The sequence below is a fragment of the Pristiophorus japonicus genome, chromosome 5 (assembly GCF_044704955.1).
Source record: "Pristiophorus japonicus isolate sPriJap1 chromosome 5, sPriJap1.hap1, whole genome shotgun sequence".
NCBI classification, from domain to species: Eukaryota; Metazoa; Chordata; class Chondrichthyes; family Pristiophoridae; genus Pristiophorus; species Pristiophorus japonicus.
The window spans coordinates 264,808,994-264,834,815 of NC_091981.1; the positions used below are offsets into that span (position 1 = coordinate 264,808,994).

General features: G+C 42.6%; 1 protein-coding gene across 6 annotated transcripts in view; it reads right to left on the reverse strand.

Annotated features, from left to right (window-relative positions):
- Positions 1-25,822, reverse strand: part of dync2i1 (dynein 2 intermediate chain 1) — a 132,284-nt gene that overhangs the window by 34,343 nt on the left and 72,119 nt on the right. For 5 of the 6 annotated variants that reach the window (XR_011593398.1, XM_070881606.1, XM_070881607.1 and 2 more), the window contains 5 exons: positions 23,490-23,564; positions 19,252-19,441; positions 16,757-16,859; positions 14,672-14,801; positions 3,489-3,600 (listed from right to left, as the gene is read on the reverse strand). Coding sequence is in view for 5 of the 6 variants with exons in the window: in XM_070881606.1 (XP_070737707.1) it covers positions 3,489-3,600; positions 14,672-14,801; positions 16,757-16,859; positions 19,252-19,441; positions 23,490-23,564 (610 nt within the window). In the remaining variant the exon portion in view is untranslated. Of the gene's footprint in view, positions 1-3,488; positions 3,601-14,671; positions 14,802-16,756; positions 16,860-19,251; positions 19,442-23,489; positions 23,565-24,257; positions 24,612-25,822 lie in introns of those variants that run through there. The other variant, XM_070881609.1, reaches the window with a different exon arrangement.

The following is a 25,822-nucleotide window of genomic DNA, read 5'->3' on the forward strand; positions in this document are numbered from 1 at the left end:
GGATGATCAGGGCTGGGAACTCAACATCCATGGGTATTCAACATTCAGGAAGGATAGAATAAAAGGAAAAGGAGGTGGGGTAGCATTGCTGGTTAAAGAGGAGATTAATGCAATAGTTAGGAAGGACATTAGTTTGGATGATGTGGAATCTATATGGGTAGAGCTACAGAACACCAAAGGGCAAAAAAAGTTAGTGGGAGTTGTGTACAGACCTCCAAACAGTAGTAGTGATGTTGGGGAGGGCATCAAACAGGAAATTAGGGGTGCATGCAATAAAGGTGCAGCAGTTATCATGGGTGACTTTAATATGCACATAGATTGGGCTAACCAAACTGGAAGCAATACAGTGGAGGAGGATTTCCTGGAGTGCAGAAGGGATTGTTTTCTAGACCAATATGTCGAGGAACCAACTAGGGGGGAGGTCATCTTAGACTGGGTGTTGTGTAATGAGAGAGGATTATTAGTAATCTCGTTGTGCGAGGCCCCTTGGGGAAGAGTGACCATAATATGGTGGAATTCTACATTAGGATGGAGAATGAAACAGTTAATTCAGAGACCATGGTCCAGAACTTAAAGAAGGGTAACTTTGAAGGTATGAGGCATGAATTGGCTAGGATAGATTGGCGAATGATACTTAAGGGGTTGACAGTGGATGGGCAATGGCAGACATTTAAAGACCGCATGGATGAACTACAACAATTGTACATCCCTGTCTGGTGTAAAAATAAAAAAGGGAAGGTGGCTCAACCGTGGCTATCAAGGGAAATCAGGGATAGCATTAAAGCCAAGGAAGTGGCATACAAATTGGCCAGAAATAGCAGTGAACCCGGGAACTGGGAGAAATTTAGAACTCAGCAGAGGAGGACAAAGGGTTTGATTAGGGCAGGGAAAATAGAGTACGAGAGGAAGCTTGCAGGGAACATTAAGACGGACTGCAAAAGTTTCTATAGATATGTAAAGAGAAAAAGGTTAGTAAAGGCAACCATAGGTCCCCTGCAGTCAGAATCAGGGGAAGTCATAACGGGGAACAAAGAAATTGAACAAGTACTTTGGTTCGGTATTCACTAAGGAGGACACAAACAACCTTCCGGATATAAAAGGGGTCAGAGGGTCTAGTAAAAAGGAGGAACTGAGGGAAATCCTTATTAGTCGGGAAATTGTGTTGGGGAAATTGATGGGATTGAAGGCCGATAAATCCCCAGGGCCTGATGGACTGCATCCCAGAGTACTGAAGGAGGTGGCCTTGGAAATGGTGGATGCATTGACAGTCATTTTCCAACATTCCATTGACTCTGGATCAGTTCCTATGGAGTGGAGGGTAGCCAATGTAACCCCACTTTTTAAAAAAGGAGGTAGAGAGAAAACAGGGAATTATAGACCCGTCAGCCTGACATCGGTAGTGGGTAAAATGATGGAATCAATTATTAAGGATGTCATATCAGCGCATTTGGAAAGAGGTGACATGATAGGTTCAAGTCAGCATGGAATTGTGAAAGGGAAATCATGCTTGACAAATCTTCTGGAATTTTTTGAGGATGTTTCCAGTAGAGTGGACAAGAGAGAACCAGTTGATGTGGTGTATTTGGACTTTCAGAAGGCTTTCGACAAGATCCCACACAAGAGATTAATGTGCAAAGTTAAAGCCAACCGGAAAATGACCGATTTATCCTGACTCTGTTTTCTGTTAGTTAGCCAATCCTCCATCCATGCTAATATATTACCCCAACCCAGTGAACTTGTATCTTGTGCAGTAACCTTTTATGGGGCATCTTATCGAATGCCTTCTGGAAATCCAAAATACACCACATCCCCTTATCCACCCTGCTCGTTACATCCTCAAAGAACTCCAGCAAATTTGTCAAACATAATTTCCCCTTCATAAAACCATGCTGACTCTGCTTGATTGAATTATGCTTTTCCAAATGTCCCACGACTGCTTCTTTAATAATGGACTCCAGCATTTTCCCAACAACAGATGTCAGGCTAACTGGTCTATAGTTTCCTGCTTTATATCTGCCTCCTGCTTTATGTGGACTGCCCCAGAATCCAGGGAATTTTGGTAGATTATAACCAATGCATCCACTATCTCTGCAGCCACTTCTTTTAAGATCCTAGGATGTAAGCCATCAGGTCCAGGGGACATGTCCACCTTTAGTCCCAATATTTTACTGAGTACTACTTCATTAGTGATAATTCCTCCCTCCCTTTCGCCCCTTGATTATCCACTATTGGGATGTTTTTAATGTCTTCTACCGTGAAGACCGATACAAAATATTTGTTCATCGTCTCTGCCATTTCCCTGTTCCCCATTATTAATTCCCCAGTCTCATCCTCTAGGGGACCAACATTTACTTTAGCCACTCTTTTCCTGTAGAAACTCTTACGATGTGTTTTTATATTTCATGCTGGTTTACTTTCAAAATCTATCTTCCCCCTCTATCATTTTTTTTAGTCCTTTGCTGGCTTTTAAAAGTTTCCCAATCCTCTGGCCTCCCACTAGTTTTGGACACATTGTATGCCCTTGTTTTCAATTTGACACCATCTCGTATTTCCTTAGTTAGCCACGGATGGTTAGCCCTCCTCTTAGTCTTTCCTTCTCATTGGGATATATTTTTGTTGCGAGTTGTGAAATATCTCCTTAAATGTCTGCCACTGCTCATCAACCATCCCATACGTTAATCGAGTTTCCCAGTCCACTTTAGCCAACTTGCCCTCATACCTTTGTAATCTCCTTTATTTAAGCTCAGGACATTGGTTTGAGAACCAACTTTCTCACCCTCCAATTGAATTTGAAATTCAACCATGTTATGGTCATTCATTGCTAGAGAATCCTTTACTTGGAGATCATTTATTAATCCTGTCTCATTACACAGTACCAGATCTAAGATAGTCTGCTCCTTGGTTTATTCCACAACGTACTGTTCAAGAAAACTATCCTGGACACACGCTATGAACTCTTCCTCAAGGCTACCCTGGGCAATTTGCTTTGTCCAATCAATGTGAAGGTTAAAATCGCCCATGATTATTGCCGTTCCTTTTTTAAAAACCTCCATTATTTCTTGATTTATACTCCGTCCGACAGTGTAGCTACTGTTAGGGGGCCTATAGACTACGCCCACGAGCGACTTTTTCCCCTTATTATTCCTTATCTCCACCCAAACGGATTTATCATCTTGACCTTCTGAGCCAATATCATTTCTCACTAACGCACTGATCTCTTCCTTTATTAATAGTGCTATCCCACCTATTTTTCCTTTCTGTCTGCCCTTCCGAATTGTCACATACCCCTGAATATTTAGTTCCCAGTCCTGGTCACCTTGCAACCACGTCTCTGTAATGGCTTTCAGTAAAACATCTAAAAGGTACCCCCAAAGTAGCTAACCATTGTCAGGAAGCTTGCGTTCGTATGTAATTAAACAGGCAAATGCAGGTTACTTTGAGAGATCAGACTTTTGCAACTATAAAGTTTTGCCAGAAAAAGTGCTTACCCCCACACACTAGACTACCCTCTCCAGGATGTTGTGTCCACTTTTCAACAGTATCGAGTTCATCCGTCTGACTTTCTCGGTCCACATTGTCTTCATTGCACTGAACAAAGGCCTATGGCATAATAAAATCAAGTCAACTACGAAAATAATAAACTAAACTAACATGCTTAGATGAGAAGCTGGAGCTTCCACCTGCATACACGATATATACTGGATTTTGCCGGCGCTCAGAGGGTGGGTTTGGAGGCGGGTCCGCTGTCAAAATGTAAAAGATTGACAGCGGGGCAGTATCCCACTCTGACCTCGCCGAGCTGTAAGTTCCCCAAGCGCCGGGTCTGCCTGGGCTTTACAGACCCGATACTAAGTGGCGGGTGAGCCAATTTAAGTAGTTAGGAGGGTTTTTAAGGGTAGTTGAACAACATTTTACCACCAATTAACCATTTTTCCAACTTTTTCATGTGGTTCATGTCACTCGGGGATCACTTCAGGTAAGTAGGTTGGGTTTTCAACAACACTCTATTGCTTTCAATAGGTGACAGCTGAAAAAGTGGTATAAAAGCTACCATTTCACAGCTGTTCACTTTCCAATCTTAAGAAGCTGGAGCCTTCAGGATTGGGAACACACTTTTGAACATTAGGAAGGTTGGAAGTGTTTGGAGTAAGCTCTCTATCCACTGGCACCTCCTTGGAGTAACCCCTCTCACCACTGACAGATCGCTTCTGTCATCTCCGCTTCAGCTGCAATCTATTCCAGTGGCATCGATGCCCTTGAAAAAACTCACCTTGGTCCTCAAAATCCCACCACAATCACCCCCAACACCATCATCACCAGGCACACCAGCAGCATCAACATCACCACCAACTTTCTCCGCAATCTCCTGATGCTTTCCAGGGCATCAGCATCTGACCACATTGCTGCCCAGGAAACCGGGGACGGCCTCGCCATAGTCGGATTTATTTCACTGACACTGTACACCCTGGCTGCCACATGATGCGGCAGATTGGCACCACCCCACACCAGCACCATAAAGCATCCCTGCAATGTCCAAGATATTCCTTTCAGACTCATCGCCATTGCGGGAGGTGCCCTTATATCTCACCATTCACTACAACTTACTAAGCCACTTCCAAAGGTGTACACAAATCTGTCCAAGGCGGCAAAGTGGTGAAAATAAAGATTTTAATGTTTGAAAATACATTAACAGAAACTTTACATGAATGCTGGCTAAAAGACCCAAGTGCATACCCTTGTGTGTTGTTAGATGGTATCATCGGACAAGGATGAGGGCGAGTGTGAGGGGTAGTGAGTGAAATAGGGATGTGATTGTCATGTATTCAACCAGCATTGTAACCCATGTATAATCTGACCTAAGTTGTACACTGTGACAACAATGACCACTAGGTGGGAGACACTCCTAACCTGGGCCTTCAGGTACAAAAGGGGAAGCTCCACCGACCATCATCACTTGGAGTGCTAAGGAATGAAGGACAGGTCACAGACTGACCTTCTCTCAAGCATGGGCCTCGTGTACATTTATACTGTATAGTAAGGACCTATCAATGGCGACGAGAAACTGGGATTTAAACCACGCGAGCATGGCCACTAGCAAACAGGCGAGAGGTACTGTGTTAAGGAATGGTTGGGACAGAGATTCAACATTGTTAAAGCAGCACACAGTTCTCCAGGCAGACAGGAGCAATCGGGCATGCCCCAACATGTGGTCGAACCCAGAGGGGGAGTTCGACAGAGACAATGGCAAGCTGAATAGCGAAAACATGCCATTACAAGGGACAATGCGGCCAGAAATGAGACCATCAACTCCTGTTAATGGTGCACTCAAGGACAATAACAGGGGCAGTCAGGGACGATCGACTGGCAAGGGACCTTTTGTTTCCAACAACAGCTCATGTTGGAGGCGTGGAGGCACACACTCAGCCGGAGTTTGCAGAGATGAGCAAAATACCTGCAGAAATTGCAGAAATGAACGCTGGGGGAAATCACTGGAAGCTGAAGTTCAGCGAGTTCATGTGGAGCACGTATACAGTTCATACACCAGGACGCCACCGATAATGATGAAAGTGCTCCTCAATGGCATCCCAGTATCAATGGAGCTAGACACGGGGGCCAGCCAGTCTCTGATGGGTATCAAACAGTTCGAAAAGTTGTGGGCGTCCAAGGCCAGGAGGCCAAAATTATCGGCAATTGACGCACAGCTACGGACTGACACAAAGCAGATCATTCCGGTGCTAGGCAGTGCCACGGTAGTTGTGACCCACAAAGATTCGGAGAACAGGTTGCCACTCTGGATTGTCCCAGGGGACGGTCCCGCATTACTGGGGAGGAGTTGGCTTGCTGTCATGAACTGGAAATGGGGCGATGTCAATACAATTTCCTCTGTGGAGCGAGTATCATGCTCACAGATCCTGGACAAATTTGACTCGTTATTTCAACCCGGCATCGGCACTTTCATGGGGGCCAAGGTAGTGATTCACATAAACCCGGACGCCAGGCCAGTACACCACAAGGCCAGAGCGGTGCCGTACATGATGCGGGAAAAGATAGAAGGCGAATTGGACCGCCTGCTGAGGGAAGGCATCATCTCGCCAGTCGACAGTCAAATTCAGTGACTGGGCGAGCCCGATTGTGCCGGTGCTCAAAGCGGATGGGTTGGTCAGAATATGTGGTGATTACAAGGCCAATCGGGTGTCACTCCAAGACCAGTACCCGCTACCGAGAGCGGAGGACCTCTTTGCAACGCTATCCGGTGGCAAACCTTTTTCAAAATTGGACCTGACCTCAGCTTACATGACCCAGGAGCTGGCGAGTGAGTCGAAGAAGCTGACCACCATCATGACACACAAGGGGTTGTTTGAGTACAACAGATGTCCGTTTGGGATTCGTTCGGCCACCGCGATCTTTCAACGAAATATGGAAAGCCTCCTCAAGTCGATTCCAGTGACGGTGGTTTTTCAGGACGACATCCTCATCACGGATTATGATACTGAAGAACACCTCCATAACCTGGAGGAGGTGCTACGCAGACTGGACCGGGTAGGGCTGCGACTGAAAAAGGCGAAGTGCATTATCCTAGCTCCAGAGGTAGAATTCCTGGGGATGAGGGTAGCAGCAGACGGGATCAGCCCTACTGCGTCCAAGACGGAAGCGATCCAGAGAGCACCCAGACCCTGTAACACGACGGAGCTGCGTTCGTTCCTGGGGCTCCTGAACTATTTTGGTAACTTTCTTCCAAAATTGAGCACGCTGCAAGAGCTGCTACACGTGCTCCTACGCAAAGGTCGCGAATGGGTCTGGGGGGGGACAGCCAAGAAAGGGCTTTTAATAAAGTACGCAATTTGTTATATGTTCCAACACTCTGTTAACACGTAACGAACCATGTAAGAAACTTGTGTTAACGTGCGATGCGTCATCCTATGGTGTCGGGTGTGTGTTGCAGCATGTCAATGTCAAGGGTCAGTTACAGCCGGTAGCTTATGCCTCCAGGAGTCTGTCCCAGGCAGAAAGGGGTTACGGGATGGTAGAAAAGGAAGCGCTCGCATGTGTATATGCGGTAAAGAAAATGCACCAGTACCTGTTTGGCAGGAAATTTGAGCTGGAGACAGATCACAAACCCCGAACATCCCTTTTGGCCAACAACAAGGCCATAAATGCAAACGCATCGGCCCGCATACAGAGGTGGGCACTCACGTTAGCTGCCTATGACGACACAATTCGGCACAGACCGGGCACCGAAAACTGCGCCGATGCACTCAGCAGGCTCCCACTAGCCACCACTGAAGGGGCTACCGAGCATGCTGCTGAGATGGTCATGGCTGTTGAAGCTTTTGGAAGCGAAGGCTCACCCGTGACAGCCCGTCAGATTAAAGTCTGGACAAATAGAGACCCGTTATTGTCTCTGGTCAAGAAATGTGTCCTGAATGGGGACTGGGCAGCCACGTACAGGGCATGCCCTGAGGAATTTAAACCATTTCACAGACGCAGGGATGAACTCTCGATTCAGGCCGATTGCCTACTGTGGGGAAACCGCGTCGTCATGCCCCAGATGGGCAGAGATGTGTTCATCAAAGAACTCCACAATGAGCACCCGGGCATTGTCATGATGAAGGCAATTGCCAGGTCACACGTTTGGTGGCCAAGGATAGACGCAGATCTGGAACTTTGTGTTCGCAGGTGCAACATGTGTGCCCAGCTGGGCAATGCGCCAAGGGAAGCCCCCCTTAGCCCCTGGCCATGGCCCGCCAAGCCTTGGTCATGCATCCATGTGGACTACGCAGGTCCTTTCATGGGAAAAATGTTTTGGTTGTAGTAGATGCCTACTCCAAATGAATCGAGTGTGACATTTTAAATTCAAGCACATCCTCTGCCACGGTAGAAAGTCAACGGGCAATGTTCGCCGCCCATGGTCTACCGGACGTCTTGGTCAGCGACAATGGCCCGTGCTTCACAAGCACTGAATTCCAGGACTTCATGGCAGGCAATGGAATTAACCATGTCAGAACGGCACCGTTCAAGCCGGCCTCAAACGGCTAGGCAAAACAAGCAGTGCAGATAATCAAACAGGGGATGCTCAAAATCCAAGGGGGTTCCCTACAAAGGTGCTTATCACGTCTCCTGTTGGCCTATAGATCCCGACCACACTCATTCACAGGGGTTCCACCCGCAGAGCTGCTAATGAAAAGGACGCTCAAAACCCGGTTATCCCTTATACACCCCACCATGAAAGAAATTGTCGAGAGCAGGTGCCAGCCACAATATGACTACCATGACAGGAATGCGAGTGCGCGATGTATTGATGTAAATGATCCTGTTTTTGTCCTCAAATATGCTGCAGGGCCCAAATGGCTCGCAGGCACTGTGATTGCCAAAGAGGGAAATAGGATTCTGGTAATTAAACTTACCAATAGACAAATCTGCCGCAAACACGTGGATCAAACAAAAAGGAGGTTCAGCAACCCCATAGAAGAAGCAGAGGAAGAACATGATGTAGAGTTCACTCCACCACAGGTGACTGAACACCGGAACCAAAGGGAGGAGAGCCCAATCACTGTGGGCAGTCTGGACAGGCCTGAGGCACCGCAAACAGCAGACTGTCAGGCCAGCGCCCAACAACCGGAGCCCCAACTCAGGTGCTCTACAAGGGAGCGTAAACCACCAGAGAGACTCAACCTGTGATCCCAATAAGACTTTGGGGGGGGGAGGTGATGTCATGTATTCAACCAGCATTGTAACCCATGTATAATCTGACCTAAGTTGTACACTGTGAGAACAATGACCACTAGGTGGGAGACACTCCTAACCTGGGCCTTCAGGTACAAAAGGGGAAGCTCCACCCACCATCATCACTTGGAGTGCTAAGGAATAAAGGACAGGTCACAGACTGACCTTCTCTCAAGCATAGGCCTCATGTGCATTTATACTGTATAGTAAGGACCGATCAGTGAGAATGTACATAGAGAGGGATGGGTGGAGGTGCAAGCTAAGTTGCTAATGAGAAAAGATGTGCGGGGTAGGGAAGGTAGAGTTATGGGGATATGATGAGAGGCACAGCAGGATGAGGTTGAGTGTGGCTTTGCAGTAACATTTTGTGATCTACTGAGATCATTGAAAGGTTTGTGCCACTGCAGCCAGGTCCTCCTGGTAATATTCCTGCTTGTGCCCTCTTGTTCAATGTGCAACCAGGCTGCGTCGGTTTCCTGGGGAGGTCTCTTCCGCCCATTGGAAGGGAAGAGAACCTCCCTGTGTGCTGTGACTCCCTCCATCAGCATATGGAGGGAGTGATGGGAGAGTTTGGATGCAACTGTGTATATCTGTGCAGTGCTGGTCAGTGTTTGCAATACCTCAATGCTGCAGAACACTGACAACACAACTGTCAAAATGAATGTGGGCATGATCTCTTTTAGGAAACTGGCTGATGACTCATCATCAAGTGACGTTATTAGACCCGCTTCCTTTTAATTGGCCGAGAATCTCACAAGCCTAATCAGGGCAAAATCATTTCAACAGAGAGCGATGGAACCGAGAGCGGGTTGCAGTCCGCCACTTACTGCGGCTGCACTTAGCAAAATAGTGGCCTATGTGTTTGGAAGAGTTTATACACTCTCCGTATAAATAGGTCATTTAAAGAGAAAAATCAGTTCAACATGAGTAGGACACACCTTAATCCCCAACAAGGACTGAAATTGCACTGAGCATTATTTTTCGTTTATTTTAAAGAAGTTAATGTCTTTATTGAAATAATACATATCGGAATATTCAATGACACATTAAACAGCGCACTAAAAGTAGCGCCGAGCAAAATTTCATTGTTTCCTCCACTGAATTTCTTTTTTTTTTTTTTACAGCTTCATATATTCATGCTAGAATACTGAAAACGGCACTTAAATGCATCCCCCTACTTTGACATAAATCTTGCCATATTTTAGCCATCATCACACTAACCTGCAGGTGAGGTGTGTTAAAATAATTCTGCCATATTCTCACTAATCAATCAAGAATACCAATTTCCTCCAAAAATCAGAGCATCACTGAGTGAACATAGAATTACATAGAAATTATAATTTTAAAACAGGCCATTCGCCCGAATCAGGCTGTGTTGGTCTCTATATCCACCGCAAGCAGTAGCCTAATCCCATGTTCGCGCCCATAGGTGTTGAATACATGCTTGCATGTGAGCAGTGGTGCTCCGTCTCAAAATAAGCTCGAGTCCAGCATTATCGCTAAGCAGATGCCTATGTGCACAATGAAGATTATGTACATAAAAATGCAAAGGGCCACTGCTCGTTTTCTTTTCTGTACTCTCCTTTTGTTGAATGAGAAAAATAGCATTTCGACAGCTCAGGACAAACTGGCCATCCAACTAATGGCCACTTATTGAGACTGGTATGTGGACAAAGACAGCAGCCATGCTGCACCAGCAATGCTTCACATTGCTCTTATTTCAATTTTCATTCCAGATGTACACAGCTGTAGGCATAAATTCAGCACAAGAATTGTCGCTGTTACAATAGTATAACTTAAAAATTATTTAAGTTCCATTCCCAGCATTGCTTTTTGGGAGGAATTTGTGACTTTTAAGCCTGAAAATGCTACTTAATATAATAATACAATACATAAAGAAGCACAAGGTTTTCGGAGGCTGATAAACAATTTCAGCAGCCCAGGTTTCAACCTTCATCCCCAGCTACAGTTAAATTGTGAATCAATCCTATGTGGCCAATACAAAAATGTTATCTGAATGGGAGCCATTTTGCACCAGTAATGTTCAACACACAATATGAATGACTAGTTGATCTAAGTTTTGTTGGTGGTGTTTATTGAGAAAGGAATGTTGACCAGGACACGAGGAGAACCCCAGCACTTCTTCGAATAGTCCATGGGAACTCGTTTTAAACCAATTATGGCACCTCCAACAATACAGCATGTCCTTAATATTGTACTCAAAAACCAGCTGAGATTATGGGGCCGAATTTCAGGTGGGCCAAAAAGCTGGCACACCTATGAGTTTTTAGCTGGAACACTTGGTGTGGTGAGTAGATCCATTTTCAGGATTTGGAATTTTTTTCAAGGTTCTACAGGAAATGAATCATAATGGGGCGGGCCTTAGACTCAAAGCTTGGCTGACTGGCTGAAAATGGATGTCAATCAACATGGTGACATCATAGCGCTTGTGCATCACCACGCTCTCTCTCCTCTGTTAAAAGGGAGATATTCGATCGTTTTTTTTTAAACTTTGGCCACTGGGCCACCAGGAAGGATTTCGGCCAGACCACCCAAGAGGGGGTGCCAGGCTGCCCGGCCAAACCCGGGGCCAGTATTTTGCCGGCCAATCGACCCACAAATATTCTTCCATTGCGGCTGCAGCAGTGGGCCCTCCCCTTTAAGGGCTGCTGCGCTGCCAGCCGAACAGAGTCTTCAGAGGGTGCACTGGCAGAAAAACCTGCCGGGGGCTCCGCGTGGTGGGGGATCGACGGATCGAGCTGAAAATGGATAGGTAAGTATTTATTTGATTTTAATTTGGTGGTGCATCTACTTGGGTGAGATGAGGTCCAAGCCAAAAAATTCCCGATCTGATTTTTGATCGGGTCAGGCTGTTGACCCCAAAGCGGCGGCCATTCGATTTTTAGGAATGGCTGCCGCAAACGGGCAATAATGGGTCTCTCTGAGACCCTGAATTTCAGCCCCTGTGTGTTCAAGTCCTAGTATGGGATTCGAACCCATAACTGCTTAAAGAAAAGCAACAATCACAGATATTTTATGCAGGAGATTTCACTCTCATACTTTAATGTACATGGAAAAAACAACCTGGCTTGAGAAAACGAGAAAAAAAATTAAACATAATTTATAGAAGCGGAGGTGCAGTATGCTGACATTTATATGGCACAGCAAGAAAGACTTGCATTTATATAGCGCCTTTCACGACCGGACGACTCAAAGCACTTTACCACCAATGAAGTACTTTTGGAGTGTAATCACTGTTGCAATGTTGGAAATGCGTCATCAATTTGTGCACAGCAAGCTCCCACAAACAGCAATGTGATAATGACCAGGTAATCTGTTTTTATGATTTTGAATGAGGGATAAATATTGGCCAGGGCACTGTGGATAACCCCCCTGCTCTTCTTCGAAATAGTGCCATGCGATCTTTTACATCCACCCGAGAGAGCAGGCGGGGTTTCGGTTTAACATCTCATCCGGAAGACGGCAACTCCGACACCCTTGGTACTGCACTGGAGTGTCAGCCTCGATTTATGTGCTCAAGTCCCTGGAGTGGGACTTGAATCCACAACCTTCTGACTCAGAGGCGAGTATGCTATCCACTGAGCCACCACTGACACATATACCAGAATGTTTAGCGACAGTCGTCATTATTAGTTTGCATACTACATGATTATTTGTAGCAGCAGATGTATGGACTGTTGAAAAAGATATGGTGGCAGGGTCCTTTTATTTAAATGTGGTGGTTTAGTCACAGAAAGCTACAGTATTAAAGCAAAATCCCGCGGATGCTGGAATCTTAAATAAAAACAGAAAATGCTGGAAATCTCAGCGGGTCAGGCAGCAAATGTGGAGAGAAACAGAGTTAACATTTCTGGTTTGTGGCCCACAGACCTGAAATGTTAATTCTGTTTTGCTCCACAGATGTTGCCTGATCCGTTGAGATTTCCAGCATTTTCTGTTTTTATAATAATATTAAGAGTCATTTTAAACTTTTATAGAACCTTGGTTAAACCATACATGGAGCACTGTGAACAGTTCTGGTCTCCATATTATAAAAAGGATATCGAGGCACTGGAGAAGATTTTTTTTAAATTTACTAGAATGATACCAGAACTGAAAGTTTATACCTATCAGGAAAGATTGAACAGGCTGGGTCTCTTTTCTCTAAAAAAAAAAGACTGAGGGGTGGCCTGATAGATATCTTCAAGATTATAAAAAGGTTTGATAGAGGAGACATCGAGAAGATGTTTCCACTTGCGGTCGAGACCAGAACTAGAGGCCATAAATATAAGATAGTCACTAATAAACCCAATAGGGAATTCATGCGAAACTTGTTTAGAATGTGGAACTTGCTACCACAAGGAGTAGTTGACGTGAATAGTATAGATCATCATCATAGGCAGTCCCTCGAATCGAGGATGACTTGCTTCCACGTCAAAAAGTTCACAGGTATTTCAATGCTGGACCTAAAATTCCAGGTCCAAACTAAATCTTGAAGGGTGGAAGATGCCTGTGCTTGGATTTTTTTTAACGTGTGGTGACCGTTGCACACCAGCCACCACACAGGCTTGACAGAGCTCGGTCTTGGTCCAGCAGCAAGGATTAACCAAGACGACTGGAGACCAGCTCTGCTGCATGGACCTAGTGCACACACATATCGCAGTGTGGGCTGGCCCGTGTTGCCCCTGGGCCCTCGCCTCTTCTGGGCCCCGAACTCACGCCTCTCCTGGGCTCCGTTCAGATACATGTAAGGGAAAGATGGATAAACACACAATGGAGAAAGGAACAGAAGGATATGTTGATGGGGTTAGATGAAGAGGGGTGGGAGGAGGCTCGTGCGGAGCATAAACACCAGGGATGGACCTGTTGGGCCAAATGGCTTGTTTCTGTGTTGTAAATACTTTGTAAGGCCTGTGTGAGCAGCTTTCAATCCATCCTTCCATGATGTTCAGTATAATTCCTCCCATTGTTGTATTTCTTCTGCCATTGGTAGCAGTTTGGGAAAAAAAGATACTTCGGGATCTTTTAGATTACTAGAAATCCTGTCAAATACCTTAAATGGTATTTTGCAAAGTGTATATAACATGATTGCAAAAGACACACTTCAGGGTACAGAAGTTCTGGATGGAAGATAAGAGTGGATTCCATGAAGGGTGAGCGTGCTTTTGTATAATACTGATAACTCGGCTGTAGTTAATAAGTAGTGTTGCTATGATTGCAGTTAGCACCAACTAATAGTGAATGAATTGCAGAGCTGTTTTGTCCCAGTTGCCAGTGTCTCACAGAAAAGTAATTCTTGTTGGCGAAAAAGAATCTGTACCCCACGTGAGAAGATAATTTATACACATTAATGATGACATGAATGGTGGAAACAAAAATACATCATGTAAAACCAACATGTCATCTTAGCATACAAAGCACACAACACTTAATACTACCACATAACTAATCCTGATTCTCTGTGAAAATATCACCTGAAGAATGTGAGATAACATTTTAACTGCCTATTATAATTGAGTTTCCTAACAATTTTCTTTAAATATCTCTCATTATGAAATAAATTTCTAATGATAAACATTCACACAGCCCTCAATAACAATCCACCAACTCAAAACTTTACACACACTTTGATGATAACTAATATGAAGCACTTCAGGATTCAAATACAGCTGTGCATACAATCTACATAAACAATGCCTCACTGCTAAAATGCAAATTCAGCTTAGAATTCAGAAAACAACACTAAACTTGATAGGTCACATTAACACGATTCTATATAATCCAAGCTTGCTACTCAGAGTTATCCATCAGTCTTCACACATGGAATAAAAGTTGTATTCAATAACTTCCAGAATAAAAAAACTAAGTATTTGAGAACATTTTAAATAAATATAGTCTATACATCATACATAAAGGGGCAAAAAATATGCAATACCACTATACAAACCTGCTTGGTGTTTGTGCGCCCAAAGTTTTTGATGTACACATCGTACTCATTCAATGGAGGCAGATCAAGCATCGAAAAAGTAACTGAGAAATCCAAGTCAATCAGTCTGAGGAGCTCCACACTGCGCTTTCTGCAGAGATCAAATCAGGACTTTTTACATGTACGTTAATAGGGGAAAGACAGGCTTATTTCTAAACAAAAGCAAAATACTGCAGATGCTGGAATCTGAAATAAAAACAGAAAATGCTGGAAATACTCAGCAGGTCAGGCAGCATCTGTGAAGAGAGAAACAGAGTTAGTGTTTTAGGTCGATGACCTTTCGTCAGAACATCAAGAACTTCTGCTCTTATTTCTAAACATTTCAGTGTGTAACAAACTGATGAAAGAGCCATTATTCAACATCGTTTTTTTGTTCTTGTAGTGGATGAAATTAAATGGGCCAAAGAATCTCCTTCATCCAAATCTTTCTTGAGGAATTGAAAGTTGCAGAGCTAATGATAGATCAAAAAATTCTATTTCTATTTTTAAATTAGAATTTGATGGAGATTCATCTTTTGCTAACTTTAAAACTAGCTAGTTGTTGCTCCAGATATTGATAACAGAAACCTGGTATTTTACACTTGGATTTTCAACAGCCAATGTTCAGTATACTGACGCTAATATTGTTCGAAAATCAAATCTCTCACCAATACTAACAAAGCCTGTTCTGTGGAGGAGAACTCGGAAGTGTCTTTTAAAATTTCCACCCAAACTATGCACACAGGTTATTTCCTTTGTGACTTTTCTTGCACTATTCTTTAGATTGTATTGTCACACAAACAGAAAAAATTGCAACTGTTATGGTTTACATTAATTTGACCAATAACCTGAATATAGCCCATTGTGGGGTGGGGTCTGAATTTATTTACTTTAAACAAAATGTCCCTCTGCATATTGCTCACCAACATGTTCCCGATCCTGCCTCAAATATTCTAGTCATAACAACAGAAAGATAAAGTTATCTTCTGTGGCTCCAGCCAAGCTGATTGGTTTGTCCGTAATATTTTTGTTATCTCTAGTTATAGATGTCTCTGATCTCTGGTTGTCTAATGGGATGGAGGCTATATGAACTTATGGCTGGATATGTGTTCCATCAATTTCTGTAATAATCTTGAAGGATTCTGTCCCATGATCTCCAGCACTCCAATGCAAAACAGGGAAGCAAATGCCACCTTGTAATGATGATCCATCCATATATTTAAAAGTTATTGCAGGTGAAACCACAAGAATTTAGCTACAGAAAAGAATTTTGAGAAAGTCACTGGGAGCGGACAAGAGGATGACTGGGAAGGGGAAATAAGTGTTTGACTGTTGAAAAGGATCAAGAGGAACAGGGATATTAAGACCAAGATGGCTTTTGGCAACGCGTGCTACACCACCACAAAATTAGAAGTGGATTATCATTGAAGTAAAAGCTATAAATGGGTTCAAGAAGCAACTGGATATATTTCTGGAGAAAGAAGAAAATGGAGTTATGGTGAGAAGGGGCAATACTCTTTCACAGTACACTATTCGAAATGATGGCTGGACTTAGCCAAGCACTTAGAATATAACCCAGAGAATAGTTTCACATATTAAATAATATGTACAAGAACCACCACGACCATTTTGACATGCATACTGTGGTCACTCCCATTATTTTGCATATAACTACTCCCATCCAATCATTATTCTATGTGCAATAACTTCACTACACCCTTATTCTCTGTAATCACTCAAAAGTAACCTTTACTCTCAGAACCTGGCGACCCGAAACGTTAACTCTGCTTCCTCTTCACAGTTGCTGCCTGACCTGCTGAGATTTTCAGCATTTTCTGTTTTTATTCCAGATTCCAGCATTCACAGTATTTTGCTTTTGTAACCTTTACTCTGTGTAATTATTTCCAAACACACATGACAATAATCCCAAATACCGATGACTCCATTATTTACTATGCAATCGCTCCCATTATTATGTGTAATTGCTCCATTATTCTGTGTAATCACTCCTAGATTATGTACTATATTACATGTAAACTATAAGCTGATATATCTTCAGTTACCTACTTTTGTTTACTGGCCACCTTCGAACTGATCTCACGCTGCTTTGCTGCCACAAAGTCAATGAATGTTCCTCGAGATGGTCCACTGGTCTGAGAGATTTCAAAATCTAAATTAGGCAACAAATAGCATTAAACACGAATAAAACAAACAGCATGGTGGAAGTAGTATACAACATTTAGATGAGAAATAAATATATCCAAATCTAATTAAATTAGCTGTTTTATTGGTTTACTTCTTTTCGATGAAACAGATCCAAAGATTTAACAATATTTGTGACAATCCAGCACACTTAACAGGCCGTCTGTTACTACCCTCATTTACAGTCACATTTTGCTGTAGCACATTGCATGTAGTTTCAGAGCTGGACCATATGCACTATGAACATAAGAAATAGGAGTAGGAGTAGGCTATTTGACCCCTCGAGCCTGCTCCGCCATTTAATAAGATCATGGCTGATCTTATCATGGACTCCGTGCCCGCTCCCCATAACCCTTATCGCTCAAAAATCTGTCGATCTCCACCTTAAATATATTCAATGACCCAGCCTCCACAACTCTCTGGGCCAGAGAATTCCACAGATTTACAACCCTCAGAGAAGAAATTCCTCCTCATCTCAGTTTTAAATGGGAGGCCCCTTATTCTGAGACTATGTCCCCCAGTTTTAGTTTCCCCTCCAAGTGGAAATATCCTATCTGCATCCAACTTGTTGAGCCCCTTCATTATCTTATATGTTTCAATAAAATCACCTCTCATTCTTCTGAACTCCAATGAGTATAGGCCCAACCGACTCAACCTATCCTCACAAGTCATCCCCCTCATCTCCAGAATCAATCTAGTGAACCTTCTCTGAACAGCCTCCAGTGCAAATATATCCTTCCTTAAATACGGAGACCAAAACTTAATTGGCAGAACTACAATATGATGGGCATGTGCCGGATGTTTACACATTATGTCAAGGCATAAATATCAGAGCTGAACAAAATCTCAAACATCATTGTTTGGCACAAACTGAAGGTACGGGCCCATTGTTCTCATCACTTAACTGTACAATGACATCATCCTGGTCCCACAGTTTGGTGCAAGTCCTCCTATCCATCAGGCTAGTTAACAGATTGCCGATAGGTAGATGTACTGTGTGCACTGTTAGGTTTTGCTAACCATGCACACTGAGCACTATAGTTCCTTGAAATCCTAAAACCTCACTGCCTATGTAAAACATGGATTATATGGAGACTGTATAATGTAGGAGGTATATGCCTACCCATTTACAATTATGTTCAGGGCTTCAGGAAGTGTGACCAATGTAACATGATGACTCCTTTCATTACCAAACTGAAGCAATGTTATTTAAGGCACTTCTCTGACATTCCATGGGGTAATATAATTAGAACCACTTATTCCTGAGCATTTTAGAAATGCTGGGTAAAATTGGTTAAGAACATAAATAGGAGCAGGAGTAGGCCCGTCGGCCCCTCGAGCCTGCTCCACCATTCAATATTATGGCTGATCTTCGAACTCAATTCTACTTTCCCGCCTGATCCTCATATTCCTTGGTTGCCAGAGAGCCTAAAAATCTTGCAATCTCAGCCTTGAATATACTCAATGCTGAGCATCCACAGCCCTCGGGTGGAGAATACCAAAGACTCACAACTCTTAGTGAAGAAATTCCTCTTCATCTCAGTCTTAAACAGCTGACCCCTTATCCTGAGACCATGCCCCCTCGTTCTAGGCTCTCCCGCCAGGGGAAACAGCCTCTCAGCATCTATCCTGTCAATCACCCTCAGTACCTTGTATGTTTCAATGAGACGACCTCTCATTCTTCTAAATGCTAGAGAATTCAGGTCCATTCACTTAACCTGTATCCCTGTGTCCTCCTCACAGCTTACTATCCCACCTAACTTTGTATCATTAGCAAACTTGGATACATGACTCTCGGTCCCTTAATCCAAATCATTAATATAGATTTTATAGTTGTACATAAGGTTAGCTGTTGCTTGAGCTGCACTGCAACACCACAGCAAATAAATTAAGAATACTGGCTCGTGAATACCAGCTCTTGCACCAATTACAGTTTGTACTTATACAAAGCTGGAAGGAAAATATCCCAGTCTCAGGACAGATGAATGCATTTTTAAAATAGTTTTTCAACAGTAGTGCATCACTTATAATTATCCATTTAATAACTACCTAACACTAGTGTAAAATGGAGGAAGAGTAATCATAAACTAATCCTAGTATTTGCAAAGAGAACAAAAAAAACACTATTTTGGAGTGAATCTGTGTTCATTAAAGTGAGGGATATCAGTGCTGGGAATACAAAAACTGGCGGAAGTATTTCTATCAAATGATATATGGAAATGGTGTATAGAAAAACAGGTATGAACACAGGCCAAGTTCTTAAAAGATTAATCGTGTTTGATGTTTTAAAATGTAATTTTGATAATCCAATGATAATTAATTTTTTAAGGTGTGGTAATTCATATAAAAATTGACGGTACCTCTTTTTGGTTCTTCCTCGTATGTCTTTCTGTTGCTTCTAGTCTGTGTTGCTCTGATCTGTTCATTTTCCGCTGAAATTGCTTTTTTAATCTCTTCAATTTCAGCTCGCTGACGTGCTGGCATTTCCTCCTTTTCTTGTTCTACCTCTTCATCTTCACATTCATCATCCTCAAAATCATCCTCGTAGTCCTTGACACAGAGGAACATGGAACCTTTGTACTTCATTACATAACTTTACAGTGTATTTTTAATTTGCAACATTTGTTTATTTCTCTCTCATAGATTTTCTGCTAAACAGACATTTAATGGCCTTCTCTAATACTACACTGTTAGAAGCTACCAGCCGTAATAGTTCAGGAATTATGATCAGGAACACAGTGTGAATTACAACACAACCATACACAACTCTGTGGTAAATACTACAAGACTTCTGTATACGGTCAATCCCAATATATAAAATGTTTATGTGCTTTAAGTTTCCCTTGTGTTTATTTTTTCTAAAAGTCATGTGCATTTATTTGGTTTTCCCTATTACTGGCCGTACTGATCAGCATAATTAAAGCAAATTCCATGCTTTAGTTAATGAGAAACTAACAGGGGGCAAAAATTATACGTTAGAAATTAGATTTTGAAACAGGTAGTTTTCTCAAATATATAAATAAAAGCCTGTTAATATCTAATGATATAAGACTCACCACCACATTCTCAAGGGCAATAAATCGCCTTGCCAGTGATGCCCTGAAGTGGGGCTTTCGAGCTCTGCTATAATTAAAGAGTTAAGAATGGATCTCGGAACTAAAATGAGCTGAAATAGGCTTTTGTAGTGGTCAACTTAACAAGCTGTGTAACTTGAGGACAATAACAAATAGCCAAACTGTTGAACCACAGGAGGCCCAGAGGGGCAGTTAAAGAGGGCAAGGGGTCAAAAGTGACACGTTGGAGAAACTCCATTTGGTATGAGACATAGGCGAATGATTGTGTGACGCAAAATGGAATTAGTCAATCAACAACTGTGCATGCGGGCTTTGAGCCAATTAAACAGCATGGGGACCGTGCACGAGGCTGACATGCATCATTAAGTATATAAAAGGTTACTTGGAACCTTGTATCATTGGAGGCCTGACAACCAGCAGGCAGGCTCCCCACTGGTGCAAAATAAAGACTACTTGAATCTTCGAACCCAGACCTGGTGTTGATTATTTATATTAAATACTCCACTATATGCCCATATCCCGTGAATAAATAAATATATACATGTGCAATTTAACAAGGGCTAAGAATAATACGATCAGTATCTTTCTCCAGTCAGAAGAGAGAATTACAAAACTAATATAAAATGAAGCACGTGTATGGAATTTACCTCAAGTCTACTGCTGGTTATTTTAAGATAAACCTCCTCTAATGTTAAGCACAAGAAGCTTTCTGTAAACATTGTGGCCCTGAAATTGCAGTGTCTTCGACGGGGTACTCTGAGTATGCCGTCGTATTCCTTTTGAAAGCATGTGCGGAATCCAGAACTTGGGAGATGTCAAGGTACGCTTTTGGCAGATCATCCAAACCAACCGAAAGATGAGTATTGCTACCACAGAGTTTGGTTATTTGCCAAACAACTGCCCAGCATTGCCCATGCAACTCTTACAACTGGTAAAAGCAGGTGCAGGGCCTGCTTTAATCAGCATAAGGATATTATAAGGCTTAAATAAAACATTTAAAAATCCAAAATGATGCACATACATTTTAAGTGAATTTATACAAATATCAGCCCCGATTAAGATGTTTAAAATTATGTCAAAAACTTACATTTTTATTGAGGTTGGTGCAATTAAGGAACATGAATAAAATTGCAATTCAGTACATTTATAATTACAGCTATTAGAATTCTGTACCTTGTATAATTATATGAGTTTCCATTGCATATCATTAGGTGATTCCCTTCGTAAATGATTGCAATGGAATTCTCCTTTGTCATTGGAGGACTGGGCCCATGTGATCCACTGGGAAGCTTCTGAACCACCTGCATCTCTAGGATCCTATGCAAACCTATGTTTTTAATCTGTTATATATTTGATAATTATCTTCCATATAAGGGTGCCGGAGGACAATTTCGACCGTTTTGCTTTCTCCCTTTTAACCCTAATCCACGCCACGCTGCATTCCCCCAAATTTCTGTCAGTTCTGTTCTTCATCCACCCGCTAGAAGATGTGTGAGAACAACTCAGGGTCAATCTGGCCTCTGACATTCCCTCTATGGACAATTGCCTACCCTCTACAATATAGCAAATTGAACCGTATAACTTTAAAAGTGTGACAAATTACCTTTTCCTGTATTTCAGAATTGTTCATTGAAGAAAAGCAAGTGAAATTAAAAAAAAACAATGACATGCACAGTTTTAAAAAGAGAGTAAAGAAATAGTTAATAAATACAACAGAGTTTGCAGAGAGAACAGTTATGTGAATTATAAACGAATGACCTCATCACCTATATCAACATCACACTTTCTCTATATTACCACTATTTTGTTCCTGTGTTCCTTATTTACATCTTTTTTGGTATGTTTTTAGTCAGATATATGCAAGAACAACAATGATCTGTTGGAACAAATTTATATTAGTTTAATTTTCCTTATTCCTTATTCCCATTTCTCATCCTTTTTCATTTCCTATTTCTTCTCATTTCTCACTCTCTTTTCACGCGTACATACACATGCATACAACGGTTGTCAATACTCCTCGGTAGTCTAAATTACATTTTCACCTCTTTTCAACACTGTAATGGGTCCTTTATCCAATAATGTCACAATTTAGTGTCTGACAAAACCACAACAACCATTTTAGAATTCATTGATTTAGGGTTAACCCGAAACCATTCTGGTAGATTTCACAATATACCAGTTTTACAAAAAGATTGCAAATTCATTCCTATACAAGTATATAGATGACTATAGGGGGGCTAAATTCGATAGCCCCTGAAAACGGCCATGTGCTTGCTCCGCCTGGTGCTCTCTGGCGAGAGAGAATGAAATGTAGTTAGGTCTCTTGGAACAGAGAGCATCAGTGATCTCCCTTACGCAACAGTGGACGGCAAACTGTGAGATGTTGCAAATATCTCCTGCTCCAGCCTGGAAGGAGCCCGACACATAAAATTTCATGGCCACGGTCATCTTCACAACTACTGACAATGCAACCTTCACCCTGCTCTGAGGTTGCAGTTGTGGCTGCAGCAAGTGGCAGATTTCAGTGAGGATGTCCTTAGTGAAGCGCAGACATCTGACACACTGTTCCTCACTGAGGTTCATGAGGGACAGTTGCTGCCTGAACTCCCTGTTGAATATAGCTTCCTACTGAAAACCCTTCTCCCCCTCCCTCTGTGTAGCCTATGCTCATTCTCCCAGTCATGCTGTATTCCAACAGAATTGCCTACTAGTGCACCCATGTCTGGGAGCAACTGGTTTGTGCATCTGCCTTGAAGTCAAGAAAGAGTCCTTCAGCAACTGCCACACCATTCCCTGTCGACTTCAGCAATTTTTAAAAACTCTAGAAAACACCAAACATTTACAATCGCAGCTACAGCCAGTAGAAATCAATCAGCGACTAACCTGAAAGCAGTTGATGGTCCCTTTAAACAGTGGTGGTATTTGGGGGGGGGGGGGGTCTTTCCTGCTGTGCGAGTTTAAGAGAGGACGTTAGCTGGAGCACTGGCATCAAATCAGCATTGCACGCTGATTGACGTCATGACCTGCTTACTTCCGGTGGGCACTCACTGCACATGCGCGAATGCCCTCACCATGATGTCTTCCACATAACTCAGGCCAGAAGTGCAAAACACCATTCACAGCACCGAAACAGCAGGCGCTAAGGAGCCGAATTTTGCGGCAGAGGACCATCACTTATTTGGGATTACCAGAGCCAAGATGCTGCAATATGAACAGATAACAGAAACTGTCCATTGGTGGCTGCATCAATACAGCAGGTTTAGTACACACTTCCCGAGAAGACTTTCATTTATCTTGTTCATTTAATAGACTGGAATAATCTAATTAAATTATGTTCTGTTTTATTTAAAGTAACAAACTAGCATGTACTAATGGAAATATTTATAGCACATGACTTTGCTAATTGTGATAGAATCTGAAAACCTGTCTATCCCAGGCACTAAAGGAAATCTGAACATTTTATCTTCATTTACTTCAAACCAGACATGCATATGACTTATACGCTATAGTGTAATGGTCAATACCTCAAAGTCGTCTTCATAGTTCGATGATTCAATAGTGGATTGGCTGTCCATAGCAATTTCCTCTCCTTCAACCAACTGAAAGAAATTTATAGCTGTTTAGAAATAGGACAGTACAGTCACCTACAGCGACACTGACATCTGATCCAAACGGGGTTGGGGGTAATATATTAGCATGGATAGAGGATTGGCTAATGAACAGAAAACAGAGAGTCAGGATAAATAGTTCATTCTCGGGATGGCAATCAGTAACTAGTGGGGTGCCGCAGAGATCAGTGCTGGGACCCCAACTATTTACAATCTATAGGAATGACTTGGAAGAAGGGACCGAGTGTAACGGAGTCAAGTTTGCTGACGATACAAAAATGGGAGGAAAAGCAATGTGTGAGGAGGACACACAAAATCTGAAAAAGGACAGACAGGCTAAGTGAGTGGGCAAAAATTTGGTAAATGGAGTATAATGTTGGAAAGTGTGAGGTCATGTACTTTGGCAGAAAAAAAATCAAAGAGTAAGTTAATATTTAAACGGAGGAAGATTGCAAAGTGCTGCAGTACAGCGGGACTTGGGGGTACTTGTGCATGAAACACAAAAGATTAGTATGCAGGTACAGCAAGTGATCAGGAAGGCCAATGGAATCTTGGCCTTTATTGCAAAGGGCATGGAGTATAAAAGCAGGGAGTCTTGCTACAGTTCTACAGGGTATTGGTGAGGCCACACCTGGAATACTGCATGCAGTTTTGGTTTCCATGTTTACGAAAGGATATACTTGCTTTGGAGGCACTTCAGAGAAGATTCACTAGGTTGATTCCAGAGATGAGCAGGATGATCTATGAGGAAAGGTTGAGTAGGTTGGGCCTCAATACTCATTGGAATTCAGAAGATTGAGAGGTGATCTTATCGAAATGTATACGATTATGAGGGGGCTTGACAAGGTGAATGCAGAGAGAATGTTTCCACTGATGGGGGAGACGAGAACTAGAGGGCATGATCTTTGAATAAGGGGCTGCCCATTTAAAACGAGATGAGGAGAAATTTCTTCTCTGAGGGTTGTAAATCTATGTAATTTTTTGCCTCAGAGAGCTGTGGAAGCTGGGACATTAAATAAATTTAAGACAGAGATAGACAGTTTCTTAACCGATAAGGGAATAAGGGGTTATGGGGAGCGGGCAGGGAAGTGGACCTGAGTCCATGATCGGATCAGCCAAGATTGTACAAAATGGTGGAGCATGCTCGAGGGGCCATATGGCCTACTCCTGCTCCTATTACTTATGTTCTTATTCTCAGTTATTAAACCACTTCGCAATTGCCAATGATGGGTGTGGAAGCTTCAGGTGAGTCTGACATAATTTTTCAAAGTTCTCTAGATTCAGAAATTGCGCCTTTGGATTGAAAAGTGCAAATGTCACTCCATTATTTAAGAAGGGTGGGAGGGAGAAACTAGATAACTGCAAACTTGTCAGTTTAATATTAATTGTGGGGAAGTTACCGGAATCCTATCAACAGCGAAGGTACAAAGAGGGTCAGCATAGATACGAGTAGAAGATCATGTCTGACTAATCTAGCATGGTAGAGAGGGAGTGCCTTTGGATGTTGTCTGTATGGATTTCCAGAAGACATTTTATAAGGTTTCACACAAGCGAAGGATTGTGAAAATAACAGGGCAAGGACTGAGAAGGAAGTGGACTGGGTGAATTCAATGCTAAATCAGGTACAAAAAGAGAAATAAATAGAGGGAAATAAAAATTGGATAAAGAGAAAACATAAGAAATAGGAGCAGGAGGAGGCCATTTGCCCTTCGAGCCTGCTCCGCCATTCAATAAGATCATGGCTGATCTTTTACCTCAACTCCACATTATCACCATATCCCTTAATTCCCTTTGTTCCCAAAAATGTATCGACCCCTGTCTTGAATATACTCAACGACTGAGCATCCAAAGCTCTCTGGGGTAGAGAATTCCAAAGATTCACAACCCTTTGAGTGAAGAAATTTCTCCTTATCACAGTCTTAACTGGCCTACCTCTTATTCTGTGACTGTGACTCTGTGTTCTAGATTCCCCAGCCAGGGGAAACATTTTCCCAGAATTAACCCTGTCAAGCCCCTTATGAATGTTCTATGTTTCATTTAGATCACCACTCATTCTTCTCAACTATAAGGAATATGGGCCTAGTCTACTCAATCTCTCCTCTTCGGGCAATTCCCTCATCCGAGGAACCAGTCTAGTGAATCTTCACTGTACTCCCTCTAAGGCAAGTCTGCCTTTCTTTAGGTTCGGTAAGGAGACCAAAACTGTACACAGTACTCCAGGTGCGGCCTCACCAATGCCCTGTATAATT